Source organism: Electrona antarctica, assembly GCF_951216825.1.
Source record: "Electrona antarctica genome assembly, chromosome: 23".
Lineage (NCBI taxonomy): Eukaryota > Metazoa > Chordata > Actinopteri > Myctophiformes > Myctophidae > Electrona > Electrona antarctica.
Genome location: NC_136804.1, coordinates 3349284 through 3376066, shown reverse-complemented (window position 1 = coordinate 3376066; position 26783 = coordinate 3349284). Strand labels below are relative to the sequence as shown.

General features: G+C 41.2%; 4 protein-coding genes across 6 annotated transcripts in view; 2 read left to right on the top strand and 2 right to left on the bottom strand.

Annotated features, from left to right (window-relative positions):
- Positions 1-1640, bottom strand: part of LOC306916548 (serine/threonine-protein kinase 38-like) — a 33427-nt gene extending 31787 nt beyond the window's left edge. For both annotated transcript variants that reach the window (XR_013788996.1, XM_079494448.1), the window contains exon 1: positions 1204-1640. The gene's annotated coding sequence lies outside the window, so the exon portion shown is untranslated. The remainder of the gene's footprint in view (positions 1-1203) is intronic.
- Positions 1641-7157: 5517 nt separating this feature from the next.
- Positions 7158-14244, bottom strand: med21 (mediator complex subunit 21). Of its 2 annotated transcripts, XM_079494885.1 has the most exons (5): positions 14107-14244; positions 13306-13406; positions 12771-12885; positions 11600-11700; positions 7158-9033 (listed from the first exon to the last, which is right to left on the bottom strand). In XM_079494885.1, coding segments are annotated over exons 1-5 (501 nt in total). In that variant the 5' UTR covers positions 14108-14244; the 3' UTR covers positions 7158-8850. The 2 variants fall into 2 exon arrangements, with proteins under 2 accessions (XP_079351011.1, XP_079351012.1); XM_079494886.1 differs by lacking the exon at positions 14107-14244.
- Positions 14245-14293: 49 nt separating this feature from the next.
- fgfr1op2 (FGFR1 oncogene partner 2) lies at positions 14294-20673 on the top strand. The gene is made up of 6 exons (XM_079494884.1): positions 14294-14426; positions 16726-16865; positions 17408-17525; positions 18163-18305; positions 18557-18670; positions 19185-20673. Exons 1-6 carry the CDS (start codon positions 14405-14407, stop codon positions 19320-19322), a joined length of 675 nt encoding a protein of 224 aa, XP_079351010.1. The 5' UTR covers positions 14294-14404; the 3' UTR covers positions 19323-20673.
- Positions 20674-21184: 511 nt separating this feature from the next.
- Positions 21185-26783, top strand: part of tm7sf3 (transmembrane 7 superfamily member 3) — a 29585-nt gene continuing 23986 nt past the window's right edge. Inside the window, exons 1-2 of the mRNA XM_079493927.1 lie at positions 21185-21606; positions 26013-26167. Of these exons, the coding sequence (XP_079350053.1) occupies positions 21528-21606; positions 26013-26167 (234 nt within the window). The 5' untranslated portion in view covers positions 21185-21527. The remainder of the gene's footprint in view (positions 21607-26012; positions 26168-26783) is intronic.

Genomic DNA, 26783 nt, shown 5'->3' with positions numbered 1-26783 from the left:
TCCATAGACGCTTCATGTTAACAGAGGTAATTTAAGAAGTCTACAACTTTTGTTTTCTCAAGGTAAGGTTTGTTCTATCTGTTCGAGCTGATTTACCATATTGTTTGCTTCATAATAATATTGGTCTGTCACATTTTTACATTAGAAAATGTACTTAGATTCTCCAGAGAAAAAAACGTGTAAATGCTCATGTTAAAGTCACCACTATTTACCGGAAGTGGGCGTGAAAAACGGGCTGTGAGATAGGCCTATTCCACCATAACACCGCCATGCTGGAGTGAGCGAGTGTGCATGAGTGAGCGAGTGGCCAAGATTTTGGGCATTGGAATTTGGCTTAAGGGACCACTCGGGTAAGTAAGTAAGCCTTGCCAAGCCATGAGGCCCATTACATAGGGCAGGAGCCTATCTCCTGTTTCTGTAGCGTGAGGCAGCTTGATGTTGATGTACAAGTACAACCCCTGGACATGACTCTAGTATGTCACAGGGACTTACCCCCAATCCAACCCTTGATGCTGAGTGCCAAGCAGGGAGGCACTGGGTCCCATTTTTCAGAGTCTTTGGTATGACCGAACCCCAGGCATCCTCCCAGTCTCAGTGCGGACATTCAAACCACAAGGCCAAATCAAAACCATTCACCACAGTCTGTCGCCATAAAAAAAAAATAACGTGGATTTACAAATAAACAATGTAAATACACAGTGTACTGTACACAAATGGGGAATCACACCTGGGGGGGGACAGAAGTGAACAGGAATTGACAGCATGACAGCACAATGCAATGCATGAAAACTGTCTGAACACAACAAACCATGAGGCTCAACGGGTTCTGAAAAAAATGCAATGAATGTGTGACGTCTGGTCTGTCTGTGCAATGTGCATGGACCCTAGCTGTCTGAAAATGGCATCATGATGACAATCTCAGTCTGGACGTCACCAAACCAAAAGGGGCAGCCGGGTGTACAAATAATAGTGTCAATTTGGTTTCATTCTATCAGAGTTAAATATATCCAACAGAACAACCACTGTGCAAAGTATGTAAATTCACATTCCACGACATTTAGCAAGCCATCGTCATATCTTGATTCTTGCCAATGCTTGCTGTGTTGATATTTGTCTGGGATGATCAGCATCTTGTTCAGATTCGCACGCGCGCACGCGCACGCACACACACACACACACACACGCTCTCTCTCTCTCTCTTACCTCCGTGTCCTGCTCCAGAGTAAATTATTGGCGTTCCGCCAGACCAGCAGCCCCAAAAAATGTAAATAAATATTGTTTGTCTGCCGGGGATGGATGGATGGGGGTAGGGTAGAGGAACCAGTAGTCAGTCAGTCAGTCAGGCACCTCCTCCCGTGGGCGATGATCAGTCTAATAGCAGACAGACAGCAGCACAGTAGTAAACATGCTCTATATTAACCTGTGCAGAGAGGCGACGGCTATTTCTGACGCATTGACAGTCAGCGAGTTTAGCCTAAAATTAAATGTCCAGTCATTTGCCTCTGTCTCCATTCGTACTATTCCCCCTAGCTGCTCTGACCTCGAAATGCGAGGCTGGCTTCTCTCTCTCTAGAATAGACTAGCTTGTCCGCTGCTTCTTCCTGGGATGGATGATGATGAGATGATGCTCCTGGCTGCAAGTCCTCGGCGTTGCCACATTTTGCGAGAGAAATAAGCAAGCTATCTTGTTTATGGAAACAAGCCCAGGCTAACCTGATTGATTGATTGATTGATTGATTGATTGATTGATTGAAAATGTTATTACATTTGTATCATATAGTATGTAGAATAGTCAATATAAAAACTGTTACTTGTGAGCGAACCATGATACAACATTTTACACTTGTTTACAACAGGGTCCACCATTCATCAATTCATCACCTCGCGTCACCAGGCTTTCCACCTCGGAGCAAATTGAATAGGCTAGAGAGCTATAAGCTATTTGAAAATAGCCGATCTTCAAGCTCAGCTTGTAGATCTGATATTTTCTAAATAAAAAAAATTGAATATTTAGCAACACACACACACGCACGCACGTACGTATGTATGTATGTATGAATGACCAAAGGCGGTATGTATGTATACATACATACCACTTTTGGTCCAGCCGACCACAATACTTGCGCGCTCTGCTTGCGCAAGTAATAAGCAACCTTCCTGTAAACCAAGCTCAAGGCTTCTTTTTCGCAGTTAAGTGAGCCTGGGACCGAGGCTAAGCTCAAAGTCGCTTATAAATAAGCAGACATGGCAACACTGCTGAAGTCCAGCCACTGTTCTCAATGGCACTTGGAGCGAGCCAATCACCGAGCAGGACATTAAACTGATGTTTCCTTTGACCAACCGGTTTTTCCCTTTTAATACTCTATGGTTTTTCCATACACAGTTTGGGGGCGTCTGGTCACGGCGGAACTTCACGCTGTTTTGCGCAGCGTGCTACATTTACGACGTTAACGTCTACATAAACATTTACATTTCAAATATAAACTGCTCACCTCAGAGCCACGGATGTTAGGATTCTCCTCGGGTAGTTATTATTACCTGTGCATTCCGTATTATTCAATAAAAAGCAGTTTAATCCGATCTGTGGCCATTTTCTCAAAACGTTATGATGTATCAGAGTGGAATACACCTGCCAACCCACAGGGGCGCGTTGTTGAAAGCATAGGGTGAAAGAAAAACCTGGAACATGGCCCGGCGGTCGTATTAAAATGATTTGTATTGAACAATACGATTACGGAATGCACGGGTGATAATACCCACCCGGGGAGAATCGATTCCTAACATCCGTGGCTCTGGAGGTGAGCACTTTATATTTTAAATCTGAACGTTTATATTATAGACGTTAATAACGTTGTAAATGTAGCAAGGTGCACAAAACAGGCTGAAGTCTCGTCATGACTGTCATGATCAGGGCTAGACCAATCAAAGTGATTACGTTCAAGGTTGCGTCCCCCAAACGATAAGCTCCCATAGCCCCGGGTGACGGCATGTCGCGCTGTGATTGGTTGATGCGTTGTTAGGCAGCCGCTTGTTTTTATTGTTTTATTTTTGTTTTTATTATTATTATTATTATTATTATTATTATTATTATTATTATTATTATTAGTAGTAGTAGTAGTAGTAGTAGTAGTAGTAGTAGTAAAAAAACTCACAAATAAAATATTGCAAATTTTTAAGATTAATTTTGGATTGCTGTCCACAATCTATACAATATTATGGACAACGTTTTTATATATTAATCACACTCATTTATAATATTTATTTCCCATATATTCGTAATTGTCGACAATTGTTTGTGTTGTAGTTCAGTGATGTCCCTCCGGCCTATGGGATTCACAGTAAGTAAGTATAGTTGGCCTATTAAAGGCTCATTCATAGTCTGGATTTTCGGTGGTCACCTAACCACCGAAACTCCAGACTATGTATGAGCCTTTACCGCCACCGCTCCAGCCCTTTTCTCTGTTTATACTCACCACCGCTCAACGTTATTTCAGCTCCGGTGGTCACCTCGCCACCGAAAATCCAGACTATGAATAGGCCTTAAGACGCCCTGAGGGCGAGAAGCGACCTCACCCTAAATCGCATCCGCCTGGGTGACGGCAGACTGGCAGACTGCTGGGCGAGCACTGGCGCTTTTGGATGGGGGTCAGATCAACATCAACAATGAATTCTGTAGTCTGTACTGGCCATATGGAGTGTGTCTTGAGTGTACAGGGTTTGATGAGGTCAGATCAACATAATGAATATCAGAACAGCTAGGTCAGCTCCATATATGGAGATACTAAGGGTGGCAGTGGGGGCTGTGTCTTGAGTGTATAGGGTTTGATGAGGTCTGGCCATATATGGTCGAGCGTGTCTTGAGTGTTCAGGGTTTGATGAGGTCAGATCAACATATGGAATGTCAGAACAGGTCAGCTCCATATATGGAGATCTAAGGGTGTCAGTGGGGGCAGTGTCTTGAGTGTACAGGGTTTGATGAGGGCCCAGGTAGGGCCGGGCCTTAACTTTTGGGCCTGTTGAGAGCTCTACTAATAATTTTGGGGCGGGCGTCTAGACTCTAGAGTTTGAATGGACAGGTATCAGTCAAAAGAAAAGGCAGACATCGAAGAGGAAGGACCGGTGGGAAAGGATCAACATATGGAATGTCAGAACAGGTCTACTCAATATATGGAGATCTAAGGGTTTGAAGTCAGATGTAGAGTAGAGTAGAGTAGAGTATGTAGAGTGAGTGAAATACCTTCACTAAAAACGCCGGGACAACGCTCCACATGTCCCAAACTCTTCTCCCTTCTGGCTCCAAAACTATGGAATGCACTTCCCATCACAATCAGAACTGCAGCCTCACTCCCAATCTTCCGCCGTAGTCTGAAAACCCACCTCTTCAGATCCACCATAGAATTGCATTTTATGTAGTCATAGCACTTTATAGTACACATGTATAATATATAATATAGCATAGTATGTATAGTTTACATAGATACTCCACTGTTACGTTCTTAGCTTACGCATGTTTCATGATAACTACTTTTTATATATGTGATGTATGCCATGCTTTTTGTTATTGCTTAATGTAAATCGCTCTGGATTAAGAGCGTCTGCTAAATGCCTAAATTGTAAATTGTAGAGTTGCTGGTCGGCTCCATATATGCAGACTTAGGTGATGATCCAGTCTTCTCCATGTATGGCTATCCAGGGTTTGATGAGGTCAGTGTTCGTGATCTTCATATATGGAGACGGCCATATATGGTGGCGTAACGTGTCACGAGGCGTGATGTCACGAGGCGTGATTATATGGTGGCGTGACACGAGGCGTGACACAACGCACTGACTGACTGATGGGAAATTCATAGTAAACGCAACCTACTGTCGCAATTAAATCGGTTATTCTCTGACTGTTCCTGATTTGAGATATATGCTAGGCTATATTTTTGTATGATTATATGATATGATGTGTCATGTTATGTAATGGTGCTCTATTAACGGCATTGGAATAGAAACCACATTTCACCTGAAATTCAGATGAAAATGCAATACCTAACTAACTGTACTTGCCTCCTGGTCGGTCTGGGTACACACGTTTGAATCCGTCCGCTCTACCCACCTCCATGTCTGGCCTATAACCTCTTTCTATTTGGGGTTTTAATCATTTTAGCAGACCTATACTTTCCTGTGCTTTTGTTCCCTGCAAACTGTTAATAAAGTATTCAATCAATCAATCAATTAATCAATCAATAAACTCGGCCAGGAGGTGTCAAGGGTCTGTACTGTTAATAGGACAAATGAAAAGGTGTAATAATCCTTATCCTAGTTTGACTTTATTGACATGTGCAGGGAAACAATTAACAGAAGTTATTTGTGGATCAAAATAGGAAGGAACAACTGCACTGCAAATGTGGATGGATGCCACACAACGGTCCTTATTTGGACCGTTACAATGCTTTCCCAGTTTCAAGGATGATGTCAGCGTTGCTTTGGGCGTGTACCCTGCTTTCACGTCTGGGTGTGGCACCGGTGCCCGTTAGACAAGACTGTTTTTATATTGCTCACACCAATAGGGCACTCACTTAAGTGTGACACAGCAGCTATATTTAGATATGGGCCTGTAAACACGCAGCCCTGGCTGGCTGACAGTGCACGGTGGAAAGAAAGTACTCTACTTGAGTAAAAGTATCAAGAAAACAGAAGCATGTACCATTCACAAGTTGCCAATGAAACCCTTGCTGGAAACTAGGGGGCTTTCATGATTCTGAAAGCATTAGTTTTGCACAAAAAAACACTCCTTGGGCTAACAGCCATAGCCACTTGCCCAAATGTGCCCAAAATGTGCTGACCTTATCACATTTGTGCTGATCTCATCAATTTGCCATGACGGCTATGGCCGTTTTTTGTGCAAAACTAATGCTTGGAATGGATTCAGAATCATGAAAACCCCCTAGTTTGACATGTCACATGGTACTTAAAGCATAATTACATGAATGTATCTATCTACCGGTAGACAATATTTTAGGCCAATAAAAAGACTATGCCAAATTTCCCACTTTAAACAAAAGAAGCCTGTTGGTTGCCGGACTATTGGGTCAAGAACAAGCTTGCGTTTGTAACTTTATTTAACAGTTTGTGTAGCGCTACATTAAACTGTTGAAGAACTCAACTTTTTAAACCATATTGTTCACAATATGTACAAAGTAACGATACAGTACACTTTAAGTATACGTTTTGATTTAATTTTTTCTTTATCAACAAAAAAAAAGAAACCCAAGCCAGAAAAACGGAGAAAATGCATTTCACATACTGACAACTATGGTCCTTCTTGCCAAAACAAATATAGCTCATATGGAATGGAACTCTGAGTCCATTGTTGTCCAAAAGAGTATTAAAACATGTCCCAGTGCTTTGGTCTAATAATAATTGATCACTGTGGTGAAAACAGGGCATTGTCATTTTTCCTAGAAGAATTTTATAAGGCGACAGACAGCGAATGCTTTTTTTTTTCCAACATCGAGTGAAAAAGACAATACTAGTGTTAATCGCAGTTGTGAATTATGTTGACACCAGTATGGCTCTGGGAACTTTTTGGACAACAATGGAGTTATAAGACTTCCGGATTTGATCCAAGGCTTATCTAGAATCTAGACTAACAATGGTGTTCCATGTGCAATAACACGTACAGTGAACTGAACATTAACCCATTTTGAGCGGGAACCCCTTTTGGTGTTACATACATTGTTATAATTTAGCTATTGAAAAATAGCAGATCTACAAGCTCATAGCGCGCCACCGAGTGGCGCGCTATGAACTTGTAGGTCTGCTATTTTTGAAAAATCGTTAAAATGTGCCTCAAATCTTTCAGAAAATTGTCATGATTTAGAAACCTTTTTTTTATTTATTTCGAGGTCAGGCTTGAATGGGTTAAAGCAGGGGTTCTCAACGTTTTTGGCCGGGGACCCCCGGAAATGCTTTGGCAATGTCTCGGGACCCCCGCCCCGCCCCCTCCCGACCCCCAATATAACCCTTTTGGTGTTTTAAGCATTGTTATAATTTAGCTATTGAAAAATAGCAGATCTACAAGCTCATAGCGCGCCACCGAGTGGCGCACTACGAGCTTGTAGGTCTGCTATTTTTGAAAAATCGTGAAAAAAAAAATTTTAAAAAATAATTTGGGGACCCCCTAAAATAATTTGGCGACCCCCCGAGGGGTCGCGACCCATGGGTTGAGAACCCCTGGGTTAAATGATGAAAAGAGGAGTGTACCCCTCTAGGCCAGTGGTTTTCAACCTTTTTCATATGAAGGTCCATTATTTATTCGGCATTTGAGCCACGGACAACTTCAGCCTCAGACCCAAACCTTGGAAGATTTTGTCATTGGATAAGATTTTGTCATTGGTTAAGATTTTGTCATTGGATAAGATTTTGTCCACAATCATACTGCATTGATGTTTGTACCATAGATAACAGCCTAGGCAAACATTGTTCCAAATAACAATTCTTATACATTCTCTAATTGTGTAGACCTCTTATTGTAAAAGGTAAGGCAGATGTTTAACAATAATATAAGTCTTGAGTTATGGGTCCATTTGGTTTCATTTTACGCTCAAAACAGTTCAAGATCTATAAAGGTCCATTTGGTTACCAACCATCAATTAGATGGGGACCATCTGTTCTAGGCAAATGAGACCATCAGTGAACCGACGTCCAGGATTAAGCACAGCTATGATAAAGATGCTAACTAAGCATCCATGTCATTTAAGATGCTATAAGTACGTTGTATTACAACTGTTAATGGACACAGGATTAATGTTGCTGCTCATCACAAGGTTCTCACTCCTCAATATCTTTTGAGCAATAGCGGTACTATGCACGTGACATCATACCCGGAAGTTATTCGGGAAGACCTACTGCATAGCAAAAAAACGACTTTCTGGCCTTGAGAAATCCAAATTGGATGGCATTAAACAGCACAAAACTCACTTGGCCATGCACTTTATGCATGCGCATACCCTCCATTTGGTCTGAATGTTTGTATATCTCACCTCACACCCCCCACCGTTAATTTTCTAGCAAGACAGAACATAGTTGCATGCATTTTCCACTCGTTTTATATACATGTTGACAGGAGAGACCTAAACTTTCGCCAGCCATATGCTTTACAAACATATTATGCATCAACATGAACCTCCAAAAAGCGTCTGAACAGAACTTGAAACGGTAGACAAAACTAGACATGGCACTGATCCTGTCTCACGTAATAAGTCTTGCATATCGTACACCGATGAAAGGGAATACCGCTTACGTCTACTTATATCTGGATGCCATTTTTGTATATCTTATTTATTTTACAATACGTAATTTTCTTTTAGCGAGTCTTTAGGGCACATTTACTTTGAATTAACACACATTTCAGAGAAACATCACCAGGCGCCAGAAAATGTCATGTATCCTGGTGGAAAAAATGTAAAGCCCGTCTCCAAGCATGAGTAAAAACGCAACCTTGACATACATGGAGTTGGCACAGAGTTGAATAGCAGTAATTTGCCCAGTGTGACACAACAGTCAGATTCTGTCACTCAATATCACTGTCCATAATGGAATGAGAAACTAAAAACCCCATGACATTCAAAACTGGAAGGAGAACCATCGGAGAAACTCAAGACCACAGGATCCAGCCCAGTCAATCACCGGGCTAAATTCTAGCATTTCTCACGCACATTGTGGGTGCGTGTGTTTGTGCGTTTCATTTGCCTTCACATATTGAGGCTAGTGGTGGGTGGGTGAGGTTAAAATAGTAATGTTCAGATATCAAAAGGCCTCTTGTCCACCACCCATGTGTATGTGTATATGTGGGTGGTGGTGTCAGGATTCTGGCAGTGAGGGCTGCTGGCTGGGCGCTCCATTTCGTGTACGGAGCTGTGACTGGGCTATGTCCGCTAGGGCACTCTGGATCTTCTCCAGTAGCATGTCCCCACGGTAAACCACCTCCTCCAGGCGAGCCGCTGCGTCGTGGTTCTCCTCCTCCAGCTGTCGTAGACTAGCTGCCTGATGATGACAGATGAGAAGAAATCTTTTTTTTAACACTTTTCCATTGCTCTTGACTTTAGCGTGTATTGTCATAAAATGGTTTTAAAAAGAGTGTGGAGAGAGAGACCAAATTGGAGACTGCAGGAACGTTCAAACACAATATGAAAATCACACTCGTGTGAAGTGAGGGGCACTCGTATCATCATCATACATTACATTCCGTGCTCAGCCAATTAAATCTTCGCTATAGAGTGTCGCAGTCCCGTCCCATACGAGGACCCAGGAAATAATTCCCTGTTCGTTTTCCCTCAAAAAGTATTTATTTAAAAGACCTTTTAAGCGTCGTACAAAGCCAACTTGAGTTGTGACAAATAATAACAAACAATTTTTTTTGGGCCGAACAAATGATTAGAATGAAGAAGAAAAAAACGTCAGGTTGTTTTTCTTCTTATTAATTATTTATTCTGCCCCAAATATTGTGTTTGTTTTGATTTGTCACAACTTGAGTTAAAGGAGCATTCAGTGATTTGAGTGATTTGGAAAACCACCCAGTCCGCCCCGGTAACAAAATGTGCACATGCACGCTCTACAGTGGGGGGAAGTGCAACAGGCCAACAGCATGTGCACCAAGGCCCATCCCCACTTGATCATGATTGGAGGAAGGCCCCTCTCATCCTGATTGGATGAAGGCTTTGCCACCCGCCACCAAAACTGAAACTAGGGTTTTTTGACCCCAGGGGCTCACTGGGAACAGGGAGGAACTCCTTATATGGTCAGCACACTCTATAGTAGGGAGGATTATCCAGAAAAAAAGAAAAAATAAGTGATATTTAGATTAAGTCAAATCACTGAATATACCTTTAAATAAGTACTTTTTGAAAAGCCTATGGGGAAAATGAATGGTGAATTCACTTCTGGGTCTCTCGTTGTCATGAAAGGGGACGCTCTATGGGGTACACACATTGCTCAGCCAATCAAATCATTGCTATAGGGTACAGACATTGCTCAGCCAATCAAATCATCGCTATGGGGTACACACAAACACACATAGCGGGGCATAGGAGGGGCTAGCATCCTAGCACCCCTCAAATATTTGGTTGAGGACGTAGAATTTCAAAGACATGAGTGAAGAGTGATAAAGGCTATATGGACATTTCTGACAGACAGGATTCAAGGCTATTCCACAGGAATACACAAGGGTCCTGACTGAGGTGGTGTCCAATCACTTTGAATATAGCACCAATTAAAAAGTAGGACAATTCTATTACATCTAATGCTCTCAATACACACATTAATGTGAATCCTGATATCACTACGATTGTAGATGCAGTGGGACAGTTGGTTAATCTTCAGATTGATAACATTGTAACTGTCCCTAAAAATTGTGCGTGTGACTGTCGACTCCCAGTTCAACCAGAGGGCTGTTAAATTTGGAATATCCCCTCAAGCTACGTTACAGTATGTACTATTCATACCCAAGAAGACCCTGTGCCAAGATCCACGCTTGTTTTAGAAAGCATGGGTTAAGAAAAGTCCAACTCAGATTACAGCAAAACATTATTCTAGATATCTGCCAGCCATTTCTTCATAATATTGCCTATCCCAGGGATATCACTTCAGGTCACAACTTAAGCTGGATTAGGTCAAATACGACTTCATACGGGACGGACCAGTTGTGCATGGTTTTTCTCAATTGTTTAGTTTAGTTGTTTTGCTTCTGCCTGGTTAGCCTCCTGTCTTCTTGTCAGTGCCACCGTTCCCAAGCCATACAGCACAGCATGGTCTTGATACCGTCTTATACACGCTTGGCTTTCATTCTCGCTGGCCTGGTACCCACCCCTTCTGTCAGAAATCACCCATGACATTCACTCCGTCCATTCCACCATGCCTGCACTCCATTATTCACCATCTCTCTTCCGTGTTCACCATTACTTTAACAGATTGAACTCCTTAATCACCTCTGTTAGTCTGTTACTTGCATAATGCATCCTCTCACCGGTCCATTGTCCTCCATCATACACACGCACACACACACCGTCAGTGTCAACCTGTCCATTAGAAACAGCTGAGCTGATTATTGCTGTAAGCCCACCTCGAGTCTGTCACTCTTACTGCACACTGTCCTCATACATACCCTGCACTACTGACACACTTCTCTGCCAATCCTGACTTACTACTGCTAACTATAGTAACTTTTTGTGGGTGGTTTAGCCTTGGTTCTCCAGGTTTGACATATGTAAAAAGCCACTTGGCTCCCCCTGCTGGATCAACAGTAGAAATAAGAGGGCAGGGCTTGCTTACTTGCCACTCTGGGCAAGACCTACGCTGTAGAGTGCATTGCTGGAATTTGGCAGAAGTAGCAGGATTTTGGCAGAAGTACCGCTCAAGGAAATTACATTGACGCTTTACAAATCTGTTTACATTCTCAGTGTATGAAACAAGTGTTGTGATTGGTCGAAAACTATCGTATCAGGGGGAAATACATCTGACGGGCCCAACACTTTCGGCTATGCCCTCTCTGCCTGAGGTTGTGACCAGGCTTTTCTCTTAGCAGATGAGTAAGGCTGGGACCGAGGCTTCTTACCTGCAGTTGTGCAGTGGACTCCTCACTGGGTAAAGAATCAATAAGGACATCGACATCCTTCGCTGTTCGGGCAATCAGCGCTGCAAATAGCTGGGCGTATTCTGGGTGAAGAAAAGTGCCATGTTTAAATGTAATAACTGTGGCATTCATAGAGCCATATTGCTCTAGTAATTAATTAACAAACGTAACGTAAACGTAATTCTTCAGGTATCTACAATTTAGGAGTTATATCCAATCTGTACCATTTTACAAAAGAGAGACGAGGGAAAACAATTTGGAACAAATATTAATGAAAGTCTCTAACTTGAAGAAGACGGTGATAAGCTATATATACTCTCAAATGTTCATTAAAACCCCAAATATAAGTAGTAAAACATTCTAGGCAGATGATTTTGGGTTCCAAATTGATGATACAAAGTGGAAAAGAATCTTGTTAAATGCAAAACAAATTACAAGCTCTAACTCATGAGACACAGTACAAGATCATTCACAGGTTACATGTAACTCCAGCTATATGCAGTAAATATGATCCAACATGTTCTGGGCAGTGCTTTAAATGTAGAAAATAATGCTGGTACATATAGCCATTTGATGTGGTCATGCCGTAAAATTAAAACATTTTGGTTAAGTGTTCAAAGGGAGATATTGAAAGTGTTTGAGATTAGGATACAGTTAAACCCAGTGAACTTGGTACTGGGCTTAGACTCTGATTATGACTTACGGTATAGATACATTTTACGAATAGCCCTATATGTCGCACGGCTTACAATTCTACAAAAATGGTTAGATGAGGATCCCCCTGACATAACATTATGGTACGAAAAACTCATGTCGATACTGCCAATGGAGAGGTTATCATATGTATTAAGAGGCAATCTTAATGACTTTGTTAGAGATTGGTCACCTATTGCAAGATTTTTAAAAGAGGAATGGAAAAGAGTAATATGTATGGGTGTAACTGTATGAGAATAAGTTAAACAAGTATGAGTTCAACTGTATGATGGGAGTATACCTGACTGCTATTTTATTTCTGTATTATTATTTGCTGGCATGTTGTTGATTCTGTCTTTTGTTTTGTTTTTTTCTGTACGTAATGTAAAGAGAAAATCAAATAAAAACATTGAAAGAGAACAAACGTAACCCACACAGACAAAACAAGCAAGCTTTATACCTTCTGTGGGATTTGATGGCTGGTCCTTGTTGATGGCCGTCTGGATGTTGTTAAATGATGCAGGAGGCGCACATTGTTGCAGGACCCCGATTGCATTGCAAAACTGATCTGCCAGCTAGCCCCCCACACACACACACACACACACACACACACAAACACAAACGTTTTGTTTTTGCCTTGTTTTCTTTGGGGATATCTGTATTTGTTTCTCTTGTTGCCATTTTTCATCTTCTATGAACAAAAAAAACAGGAAATCATCATATATAGGCTACAGTTAAAAAAAAGTAAAGGGGGAACATGTACAGTATGATATATCAATAAAAAATACGCAAATGAACATATTACGCTAGCCACGCTAGTTAGTAAGGCTAGCAGCAATCGCTCGCTCTTTAGTTTAGTCTTTACTGGCCACATTTGTTTACTTTACTACGTTTAAATTATATAACCAGAAACACCACTGTTACGGGATTCCGTGGTGGCGAGGTTATTGTTTTATAAACACTATAATACAGGGAAATGTTACATTTTGCCTTACCGAATTGACTGCATCTTGAAGTTGCGTTAGCCTATCCGCCATGTTTGTTTTCTTTAGTGCTCTCGTCCAACCGTCTCGTTCTCCGCGAGATTGTATGTTCACTGTAAGTACAGTACAATCTTAGAGTAATGCATAGGGTGTCTTTATCCTTACTTGAAAAACAACAATTCGCATTTAGGATAAGGTGAAAATTAAAAATTAGACTCATAATACATTTATTTTAATCTACGTTAGACATACTGGAAATGTTTAAACAGAAGGGTAAAGTAACTACGTACATTTACTTAAATATAGGCCTACTCATTTTTGTATTTTACTTAAGTCGTTCCAATACAATACTTTAACTTCTACTCCACTACATTTATTTGAAAACTTGATATACTAGTTACTTTGTAGATTTTGATTATTTTTTTTTTTTTAAAAACATACATTATCCATTTCAGCCCTATACATTTCAGCCATTTGAAAATAGCCGATCTACAAGCTCACAATGTGAAAACTTGAAATGAAATGGGACATTTTGCACAATGTGCACAATGATAGCACAGACAATTTCTATTTCATTTTAGGTTTAAAAATAAAACATTATTCGTTAGTCCCTGACCCCGTATGATTATGAGGAATGTTGCATTTCAAGTTTAGCTAAACTTATCAAAATACTCATTATCTCAGACATTCGGGGCTAGCATAATGAGTACTTTAAGTACATTTTGATTCCAATACCTTTGTACTTTTACTCAAGTGAAGCACATTTTGAATTCCGGCCTATATTAAAAAATGAAAAAAATGAAAAGTGAGTACTTTTTTTTCACCACTGCATGCCTACTGGGTAATGAATTGAGGCAAAAACTGCACCAGAGTTAGAGGAGATCAGCTGAGCTTTTAGTAACTTCAACCACAGCAACCGTTAGAAAGAAGGTCTTCTTCTGGATCAGTCAGAAAAGCAAACCAACAACATCTTCCATGCTTCAGTGTATTTGCATAGTTTCTGACTGCCGATTTTGACCTAATTTGGCGAAATGTTTTTTACAACATTAGCTCCAGGTTGTTGATTAAACCACCACCAGACGACACAGGAAGTAGCAGCAGACAGACTGTGATGTGCACTTTAAACTCTCCAGGTACAAAATAAAACCTTTGGTTTTCTAATGGGACCATGTAAAAATAGTTAGTTCTTGGTACTTTACTAGCACGTTTTGTTTTTTAATGCATGCCGAAATGTCTTTGAATTGTTTTTGTAAGATTGCACTTCTGCTGCTAGTGTGGCTAACTAGCTAGCTTGTAGCAACTAAGCAAGATTCCTATTTAGGCTAATGCTAGCACAGTGGGGTTTCAACCCTTATCATATCAAGGTCCATTGTTTATTCTGCATTTGAGCCACGGACCACCATTTGATGACATTTAGCCACTCGGACCCAAAACTTAGAAAATGTGGTTGTCGTTGGATCAGATTTTGTCCACATTTCCATGCTGTGTTGGTACCATAGGAGAGTTAACAGGCAAAACGTTGATCAAAATAACAATGATTCTACATTCTCTAATTTTGTAGACTTCTTGTAAATTAAGTTAATGCAGATGTTCAACAATAGTTATGCTCTTGAGAGTGTAAGGGTCCATTTGGTTTCATCATGTTATGGGTCCATTTGGTTTATATAGGGCCAGTGCATAGGGAGGAGTAGCCCCTCTCGGCACCCCCGGTTGAGCTCTTTTCATCGTTCACCCGTAGGGTCCCTCCCCAGGTCCCAAGCTAAATGGGATACAGACGGACTTAGCGTCGAAAACGTCCGTGCTGCGCTGTGTGAGTAGTCGTGATATGTTTCAAAAGAAGCATATAGGAGCTATAGGAGACAAAGGAAACCTCAACGAATTTTCCTTTGGCGCAGAAGCCGTTAAGTATTTTTAATCTTTGTTTGACCATTTTGGCAGCTCTGAAATTCTCTCTTCCTTCCTTCCTTGACTTCCTTATTGACATCCCATTGTACCGCCTCCAGCGCCGGAACTGGCTAGCTGCGACAGAGCACATCAGAGGCAGGAACGTAGGGACGCGCAGCTAGCCAACCCCGATGCTGGAGGCTGTACAATGGGATGTCAATAAGGAAGTCAAGGAAGGAAGGAAGAGAGAATTTCAGAGCTGCCAAAACGGTCAAACAAAGATACTTAACGGCTTCTGCGCCAAAGGAAAATTCGTTGAGGTTTCCGTTGTCTCCTATAGCTCCTATATGCTTCTTTTGAAACATATCACGACTACTCACACAGCGCAGCACGGACGTTTTCGACGCTAAGTCCGTCTGTATCCCATTTAGCTTGGGACCGATGGGGAGGGACCCTACGGGTGAACGATGAAAAGAGCTCAACCGAGGGCTAAGGGAGGAGTTTCACTCAGAACAGTCAGGTTATTCTGGTTGCCATTTTCCTGCCTACCAGTAGGCTAGTAGGCTATAGTAGTAGGCTGCGAGGTTACATTTTCCAGCCTCACTGTGGAGACATACCATTATAGATATAAAATAATTAAATAAACACTGTATGGTTTGGGTGTCAGATGGCAAAATAACATAACCTTGATCCACAACAGTAATGGGTATAAACTTTATACCCTAACTTGTCCATTCCACCGCGGGCCGTCAGAATTATACTTCCATTGTAGCCTTGCAGTGCATTGACTGTCAGAGATATCTAATAATTAAATACACGCTGTATGGTTTCTTTGATTTGGGTGTCAGCTGACAAAATAACATAACCTTCAGCAACATTCCCAAACACATGTATGCTCTGCTGTCTACCTGTCCTCAAACGAGCATGACAGTGTAATCAAAATAATAATGGTCAGATCGCATACAGACAGATTATTTATTTACTGCGGAGAGAACACATGTTTGACTGATCACTCGTCACTCTCGTGGTGTTTTCCCCCTCTCCCTGGATATGGATAAGGATAAGGATATGTCCACATGTCTTCTCGTCAAGTAAGATGTAAACATTAAGAACTGTTTTGATGTGGAGGCGGCTATCAGATCAGAACACCCGAACATTTTCTAACACCGAATAATAATAATAATACCACCGTCGATCCAGAGCCATAGAGTAGAAGAGTTGTGACAAGTCAAAGATAGTAGAGAGATGGAAGATGGTGTACTGCAGTGACGGTATGCACACCAGCGTCACTGACAAGCAAACTTACGAACTACAGACTGGCAGCCAAGTAGCCTAGCATCCTACTAGCCTACATGTAGGCAGCAAGATGGCGCCCAAATAAACCAAAATCCTACCGAATGTGTCACTATGCCCTCCCCCTTATAGGGTCCATAGTACCGTCCATTTGGTTACCAACTCCATCATTTAGCTGGTGACCACTGGACTGAATGGCTTAAGCCAGTGCAGGGAAATAATAATAATAATGTAATTTCTTTCTTTCTTTCTCAGGCATGGCATGCTGCACCTTAGACAAGGTTTTGGCAGACGCCAAGTCATTGGTGGAAAGGCTACGGAACCATGACAATGCCGCTGAGATGTTAATCGAACAGACGGCAACACTCAACAAGAGAGTTGAGGCCATGAAACAGGTAACAATAGATATAAGTACATTTGTTTCTATATAGTTACCAGAGAGATAATGTTTCTAATTGTGTATGAGAAGCCCCCATATTATTATCATACAGGCATAAAAAAAATAGTTATGTGTGTTATCGGATGCATGAAGCTGGGGCCGGGAGGGGAAAACTGTATCTATCAAGCGATGGAGGTTGTACTGTCTTGTCTGCCAAGAATCTACTACTCTTATCGACTACTTTCACCCCTGCTCTGTTGGTATTGGCTTTGAAGCTTTCCCTTGAACAAAGCAGGTGCTGTTACTCAGCTAGAATTCATGGCATGCTCTGGTGGTTCAGCTAGTTATTGCACATGCACACACCTATTCACAGTCTCACACTGAGAGGTTAAGTGTGTATGTGTGTGTGGTGTCACTCCAGTGCAGGGGGGGAAAAAAGTCTTCTATTTTTTTTTACACAGTCAAAACCATGACTTCACGGTCGTTTATGGTCTTCATTGTGCTGTCCATTAAAACTAGATCCATTTATATTTTTTTATTTTATTTTACTGTTGACAGTACCAGGAGGAGATCGATTCCCTAAATCAGGTTGCACGGCATCGTCCCCGATCCAGTCTTGTACTGGGAATCCAACAAGAGAACCGTCAGATCCGTGAGCTACAGCAAGAAAACAGAGGTACAGTATGCAGTACTGATCCAAAAATGTACTACCATTTCAGTGGTCTTGTGGTCAGAGTATCTGCCCTGACATTGGGAGGTCGGGTTCATACCAAAGCCTTTCAAAATGAGACCCAATGCCTCCCTGCTTGGCACTCGGCATCAAGGGTTGGATTGGGGGTAAGTCCCTGCGACATACTAACGTCATGCCCAGGGGGTGCACTTGTATATCAAGCTACCCCACACTAAGGAAACAGGAGATAGGCTCCTGCTCTATTGGCCACATGACTCAGCAAGTCATGATTTAGGACCCCGGTCCTAAATCAAATCCCCACGTTCTGTCACACTGTGTCAACCTGCAGTGCACATTTATTTGTTTTCCCGCCCATTTTGGGCGGGAACCCCTTTTGGTGTTAGCATCATGTTATGCTTTAGCTATTGAAAAATAGCAGATCTACAAGCTCATAGCGTGCCACAGAGTGGCGCGCTACGAGCTTGTAGGTCTGCTATTTTTGAAAAATCGAAGAACCACTGACATAGAAACATAGCTTTTTCAGAAAACTGTCAGGATGTAGAAGACATTTTTAGAATCTGATCTCAGGTCAAAATGGGTTAAACCATCGATCAGACACGTGTTTGTTTTCCGATTTTTGCAGAGCTGCGGACGTCTCTGGAGGAGCACCAGTCGGCCCTGGAGCTCATCATGACTAAATACAGGGAGCAGGTTTTCAGACTCCTCGTGTCCAGCAAGAGAGATGACCCCACCATCGTGACCCAGCTGAAAGAGCAGCACACCACGGTACACTTGCTAATTGCCGACAACCTAGACATTGAAGACATTGAATCACTCTTGCAAATTGTTATTACTTAGTACTTAGCCTTTGGAGTTTGGAAGTTTAACATGAATGCATGTCTGCTGCACTCTTTTCACAGTAGGCTGTCGAGGGAAAATGTTAGCATTTGTCATGAATAGCGACAATAATGTTAAAGTACTATTTAGACATAAAAAAATGTCTCTTTTTCATTGTTCCTACTTTGGATTCTTTGCAGGAAATGCAAGCGCACATAGATAAGATCAATGAGATGGCCACGGTAATGAGGAGGGCCATTGAAGTGGATGAAGACCGGCTATGTGAAGATGAGGAGAGGATCAAGCAGCTAGAGGTAAAACTGTGTGTGTGTGTGTGTGTGTGTGTGTGTGTGTGTGTGTGTGTGTGTGTGTGTGTGTGTGTGTGTGTGTGTGTGTGTGTGTGTGTGTGTGTGTGTGTGTGTGTGTGTGTGTGTGTGTGTGTGTGTGTGTGTGTGTGTGTGTGTGTGTGTGTGTGTGTGTGTGTGTGTGTGTGTGTGTACTTCTTGCAGTGTTTCCCTACTCAGAAGCTGATAGTGTGGGGGGAGCTTTGTACACTCGTGCTGTGCGTGTGCAACTGTGCATGCATGTGTTTTTTATTTTTTGCGTTTGTGTTTTCTTTTCTTTTTTTCTGCTGTCTTTTGCATATTTGCATTTTTTGGGCCTATTTGCGGCCGCCTACTAAAAATCATACTGCTATGGCTGGTCATGATTGTGTGGTGGCATGCCACACAATAATGCTTTTTGGGGGTTAATACTGACTTGGTATGTGAGATTATTGTAACCTTAACTCTACACTCTCTTCCTTTTAAATGGACTTGTTTTGGGTAGCTGGAGAACGCTGGTCTCAGGGAACTGCTGGGAATTAGCAGAGAGGCTTTCCTCGTGCTCAAGAGAGAAGACCTATCGGAGAGCACGTCACTCTCTGCGCTCCTGACGAGCGCCGACATCAGCTTACGGAAGAGCTGAGGCCCGTAAAGCCTGAAAGGACTGCACCACACTTGTAGTTTTAGTTAGGGGAAAGTTGGCCGAATTGTGGACCAATGTGGAAAATAAATGCTTACACCCATAGCTTTCTTCACAAAATGTGTTCGTAAAGGTGTCTACTACTATCACCTCTGAATGTGTTCCAATTTACAATTTAGGCATTTAGCAGACGCTCTTAATCCAGAGCGATTTACATTAAGCAAGAACAAAAAGCATGGCAATACATCACATACATAAAAAGTAGTTATCATGAAACATGCGTAAGCTAAGAACGTAACAGTGGAATATCTATAGAATTTAACTATACATATAAACTATACATATATACTATACAATGCTATACATATATACTATCAAGTTCCGTCGTCACAAATTTGGAAAAGTGGCTATGGACATTTTTAGCCCAATGAGTGTTTTTCGTGCAAAACAAATGCTTGCAATGGATTCAGAATCATGAAAATCCCACATGCTACCTTATATAGCAGAATGAAAATGTGTAAATGTTGCCTGCGTATAAATTTAGGTTGTTAATGGTACACCAACTTTCAGTAGCTGTCACAAAGTTTCCCAACTGGGTTGGAATACATTCAGAGGTGATAGTAGACACTACTAGACAGTAGACACCTTTATGAACATTATTTTGTGAAGAAAGCTATTGGTAAGCCTTTATTTTCCAGATTGGTCAAAAATTCGGCTAACTTTCCCTAACTATTACTAGCCCAGCCACTACAGTACTTTCTCCATAGACTCTTATAGGACAATGATCGCACAAGGTACATTTCCAGCATGATTCCATGTCTATAATATGTAAATCACACACGAACAGTAAACGGCCACTTCCACCACCACCCCACAGCACCGTCGCTTCTTGTTTTTGTTGATCAGTTGCGGGTACTTTTTGTTATGTTTAATTTGTGATTTCCCAGCATGCATTGTGCTGAATGAAGAGCCTGTGGTGCCTATGAGGTTTGCAAGATTGAATGCAGAATAACGGGAGCGCTTGGAACTGTTGTAATAAAACTGCTAATGGAAATAAGCTTGTTTTAGGTGGTGCTTTTGTTTGATGAGCCTATTTTATTTAGAAAGTGATGTATTCAAAATCATAGCCTATATTTCTGACTTTTATTAAAGGCTTAAGATGCTGTATCTCATTTTTAAAAATAATTTTTTTTATATGAAAAATATTGCAGTCTGCATATAAGATATTGTTTTTGTAGATTTGTGTAAAACTGAATGATTTTTATTTCCATGTCCAAGCAACATGAACAATTTAAACAAATAAAATATTGAAATAATGTAACAAGAGCCAAAATAAATATCATGTATGTTGTGACATATACATTATTCTTATCAACAATTAATTGTAAATATACCTTGTGTTAAAAAAGCCATTTTAAGTGTCATATTTGCCATGTTGTGTTATGTATAGGCTATGTGTACAAAAACGTACAGTCGCGTACGTGCCTTGAACTTGACATGACAGTAGCTCAAAACCATTTAATCGACATAATGAGGAGGAAGCCTCAATTATAAGCTTTTTTAATTACCGGTACATTTTCTTTAAAAACACAAATTGCGTGGAAAATGTATTTGTCACGCTCATGGCTTCCTTAATTTACTCAAAAGACGAGATGTAGAAGAAAAAAAACATTGGCCATTGCACGTTCACATCACGTGAATTTCGTGAAATGAAATAATGACTAGTGCACAGTCGGTGAGTGTCGATTAGTTGCGCATCCATCCGTCGGTGCGTCGCGGCGATCTACAAGCTCACATCGCATCGCAACTGCTCGCGATGTGAGCTTGTAGGTCGGCTGTTGCGCAGCCTCGAGCGGCGTGACGTTGTCGTGGGAGGGGGATCCACTCGCAACACTGTCTGGCACAGATCCACGGCACGGACGTTTTGGCGCAGCTGTTTATTGCTTGCCTGACACAGAGAGGAAAGGAGAAGCGTCATGCCAGTCACAACAACCCGGTTTACACAATAACTGTTACTTTGTATCCAAACCAAAGTATGCTACGGTTGCGTTTGGCGGGGCTCTCTCTTGTTGTTAATAGACGCGGGTGCCGGGGTGCGGTACGCGCCACCACTGTCTGTCAAACCCTTAGAGGCGACACAGATGAGTTTACAACACTAGACTAGTGCAGGCGGTTTTGCTGCTGTGGGTTCGAGCCAGGAGGAGGAAGATGTCTCCTGCTTGGATCATCTGGTGCAGCATACTCCTGGTTCCATTGGCGTGTGATGATGTTGGAGCTCAAGTTGAAGGTAAAGTTCTGCTGGGCTGGCGGTAACCGCCGGGGTTATGTTGTTATTGGGTGATACAATGATGTCTTTGCTGGTTTTTAGTTGTGTATTTGTGTTGCGATTGCTGTTTTTTTGTTGTTGTTGAAATATGCTCGTTTTAAGCTTCTCCTTTTTTCACTGATAATATCTGGTATACCACGCAGGGCGGAGGCTACTTTTCTGTCTCTTCGCCAACACCGTTGATTGCATTTTGAAGTAGGAAATGAGATATAGCTACAACATCATCAGTCATCATGTTACAGCCAAATCAAAAAATCAATTAAGGTTTCAAAAGTGGGTTAATACACACGCCACTAAAACCTAGGACAATAAAACGCCAGTCCTTGTCAAGAAAAGCTGAAGTGACTGACAACACATATATGTGCATGAAATGCACGAGATGACGATATTACAGACCATTTAGACTAGAGAACTGGACTGGACTGAGGTCACTGCCATTATTGTACCTTCTAGTAAATCTACCATGATGAATAATCTGGCAGCAATGTAAAACCTCTGCCGTGACACATGCTGTGAAATATGGAAAAGCAGCTTTGCCCTTATTATGGCTCAAGTACTGTGGTCAAACTTTGTCCAAGGTCCTTAAGGTTAATTCCCAAATTAACCACAAGTGAGGGCCAGGGGAAAGCCACTAGTGTAGTGTGTGAGTGCATATTCCAGAAAATGTATCTCTATTCTCTAGAAATTAGTCTTTAACCATGCACATGTGGCTGTTTGGTACACCTCCAAGTGCTCTGTTTCTGTCATGCATGAATACCTTGATAAATACCTTATGGGTGGGCAACTTTGAAGATGGGGCCACTATAGTTCTATACACTCACTCCAGAGGCCCACACTGTCGTATCAAAAATAGCAGATCTACAAGTGCGGAAGATCTGCTATTTCTTGCTATATTTGAATTGAAATCCTGATTATTAGTTTTTATCTTTTTGCTATTTTGAATTGGAATCCTGACAAGTGACATGTTTATTTAATTTCAAATGCATTTATTTAATTTCAAATGCATTTAATTATAGGTTACTTATGTCAACCATATGAACTTAAATGCAAATACACTGGACATAAAAAAGACAATAACATTTTAATACTAGTCATTCAGCTACTAATAGACTAAAGTAAGTAAAGTGGATCATGTTTGGAATTGTAACAGCTGCAGTAAATAGTACATCAATATTGAGATATTAACCTGCAGGCCACATACGTGAAGGTGGGTGGGGACCACATGTGGCTCCCGGGCCGCCAGTTGCCCATGTATGCCTGGCTTATAGTATGATTATGATCTGACTTTATGAGCTCTCCTATTACACAATCTACTCACATGTTACAGTAAAAGAAAACAAGCCACTGTGTCAATCGAGTCCCAAGAATTTGACCTGGAAAAAGTTGCACATGCTGGAGAACACACGACTGCTGACAGATCTCCTGTTTATGTATAAGTTAGGTTGGACTAAAAATGTTAACTTGAACAGCTGAGTGAAATGGCCACAGTAGTTCATCCTGATAAGAAATGGGTTGTTGTTGGTGGGAAAGGTCAGCCACAGAGTCGGCTCACGAGATAGATAACTTCATTAATATTTATTGACAAAGTATGTGCTTCAGATTGTGGTTCTCAAACTTGTGTTAAGGACCCCTAAATTAATGTGTATTTTGCCGCAGACCCCTGTGTGAAAATATTTTGTGCCAAGGGCCCCATACAAGATTTGTGGTGTCCAAAAAATGGTTGGAACCAAATGGTTAATGGGTCCATTTTGTTCCATTTGTACACTCTCAAGAATTACAGCCACATCAGTGTCCATTTGGTTTATATTCCTAACTATCCATTTATCTGGGGACCCTGGTGTCAAGGACACTTTGAGAACCACCGGTTTAACACACATACAGTACTTGTTTGACATGTTATAGGGCGTCATTGATCATCACTCTATGTGCCTTTACTGCTCAGCCTAGGCTTTGTTACAATACATGGTGTAACTGCAAGTAACAAAGATACAGATGTTCCTCAATGACAGAATGACTAAATTACTGTCCAAGTAAGCCTTGCCGAGCCATGAGGCCCATAGGCCAAATTCCAATACCCCAAATCTGACCAAGTGTGAGAGGGGATTTGAGGAAGTGGCCGAGATTCAGGGTATTGGAATTTGGCTAGAGCGTCGCAGTCCCGCCCCCTTTCATGACGACGACAGGCCTGGAAGAGAATTCCCCATTAATTTTTCCCATAGACATTTCAAAAAGTATTTATTTAAAGACCTTTTAAGCCCCGGACAAAGCCAACACTTGTTGTGACAAATCATGACAATAAACACAACGTTTTGGGCCATTTTGGGCGGGACTGCGACACTCTATAGGGACTGTTTCTGTAGTGTGACTGTGACATGGACATTACGCTAGTATTTCACAGCCAGGTACCCACCCCCAAGCCAACCCTTGATGCTGAGTGCCAAGCAGGGTTGCACTGGGTTCCATTTTTCAGTCTGTCCTGGCCGGGGATCAAACCCCGACCTCCCAGTCCCAGGGCGGACACTCACTCACCACAAGGCCAATTAGGCCACTGTGTATATTTAGTTAGTTGGTGATGAGTACTAGTACTAACCTACCTACATAGATGCCAGATGCCATGAATTGAAATTGGACTGATGAGATGCACTAGCTATACTTCAGTTATACTATAGATTGCAAGTTAAATAATAATGTTTGATTTAACTGTGACTAATATTTAGGCCTGTCACAATTACAAATTTAAGATGATGATTAATTGTCTCACAAATAATTGCGATTAACGTTTTAGTTTTGCATTGAACATTCAAACGTTACAATTTGTATTTCTGTTTGTCTTTTAGGCTTTGTATGACAAATCACTTAAATATACAATGAAATCACTGGTGCATTAAATATTTCTTGATGTGTTTCTTTCCAAAACATTTACAAAATAGCAGAAATAGTTGATCTACAAGATTACAACACGTCACAGAGTTGTTTGTATATCTGCTTTTTCTGCTATTTAAAAATATTTTTTTGAAAATGTATGGACATTTTCCACCATGGAAACAATTGACAAAAATAATTGCAATTAACTCAAATAATTGAATAGGCGATTTGTGTAATAATTGTTACAGGCCTACTATAATATTGTTAACCAAGTGGAAACAGGTTTTCTATAACTTGTTTTGTATAGTGGTGAATTGATGTGTAGGACAGGATTTGGTCACCTAGTTACAGTAGTTTGGCAACAACACTGAGGCCTTCTTGTGTTTCAAAGCCAGCGTTTGTGATGTTGAAGAACTACTAAACCTCAGCATAAGTTTTCTCTGATTTCTTGATTATATGACAAGCCAAAGATATTCTCTGCGTAATGTTTCTTTCTACGTGCCTTGACGAAGACCTTCAGGTCATAAATGCATTGGCGTTTTTATTTCCCGTCTGTATTTTGTTCTCCCCCGTTTCCTAATCATTTGTAAAAGCTGCTTTATATTAGTTACTTTTTAACATGGAATATTGAAATAATAAATAGTTATGTTCCTGAAGAATTTTTATTTTTCATTCACAAAGTGCACCCATGATGTATAATGTTTTTGCCCTAAAAAGCAGAAGAGACAAACTGCACACTGACAAAAAATAAATAAATCTCTCTTTAGGATATACTATAGGAAACCTCATAACTCAATTTTTTAGGTTTTTGATTGTTTGGCATAAATCAGTGCTATTGAACACCCTTTACGTCTGTGTGTTGTTTCGAAAATATTGAACCAATGGAAAGTAGTAAAAAGTGCTTTGGACAAAACCTCTTAACTCCATTGGACCCTCAAAATGTCTGCTAAAGCAACTAACTCCACCACCTCTCCCCCTCTCGTGGAAGTAATTGACAATATATAAAGTTACAACACCAACGTTGATGAGGCAGTATTGCTTTGTTTTAAAAATATAAGGTTTTCTTAATTTCCTGAAAAATGTATATTTTTCATTTCCTGAAAAATTAACATTTTGGAGTTATGAGGTTTCCTCCCGACAGCAGAGATATAATGTATGCATGTTTTATTTACATGGTGGAAAAGGTGACACAGTGAGAAAGTGAAAAGAGTGGATGTTTTGGTCCTCAAATCATAATCAGCATCTGAGGACCATAAATTAAACAAATTAAAATGTTCTTCCTAAAGAGCCTTATCTGTTTTTTTGTCGACTTCAATTCTGGCTTCTCGCACCTGGCACCTAAGACGGTCCAGTTAAGCTTCGTGTGAAGTGGCCAATCACATATTTCTTTCACAATTTTTTTTAAAAACTTTATTACCGGTAGATAGTTTTTTCTACCGATCCACTTGAGCACCATTTTCATACATGAATGAAAGATACTATAACGACACCACTCTGTTTAGATCGGGTGGTGTTCTTGCTGGGAACGTTCCGGAACGTGAGCTTCTCCCAGAATGAGACTGTCCAGGCGGTGGTGTCCAGAATCCCCCCGGAGGTGGCATACATCACGCTTCAGTTCCACACGCAGCACCGCAACGCCACCCTCTCGTACACCCGGGTAAGGAAGTGCTCGGCTACAGTGATGTTCTAGTTTGCCACACGAGAATACCGCAGCCCTCACCATCACACCATGCCAGCATGTATGAAGAAGATTCACGTGTCAAGATGTCATGTTGTCATTGTGGCGGGCGGCTGAATCAGCAGTCGCCACAACCTCTGTCTGTCTGTCTGATTTACTGGGACACGTCGGTAGCCGATCGGCTAGCTAGTGCATTGTTGACCACATAATAGCAATGTACCCGAATCCTGATTTAATTCCAGCTCAGATCTGTGTTGCATAATGCATATCATTCCCATACATCCCACATTCATCTAAATTAAGCAAAACGGGTACAAGAAAAAAAGATTAACTTTTACAATCAATGTGGTATTTTACTGACCAATCATGTTCTGCCAAGTGATTTTGGCTCTAGTAAGAGCAAACTTCTTTTTCAGTGACTTGTTGACTTGGGCACGTCACATGGGCTGTTGTAGTAGTAGAGATCAAACTTGTTACCTTTCCATTATGGATTGGTCTTCCTGGAAAACATCCCTGCTATCCTAGCCGGTGTGTGTTTTTTGTAAAGATGCCAGGCGTCGGTCTCTCTCTGACAGTGTGTGGAATCTCATGTTTT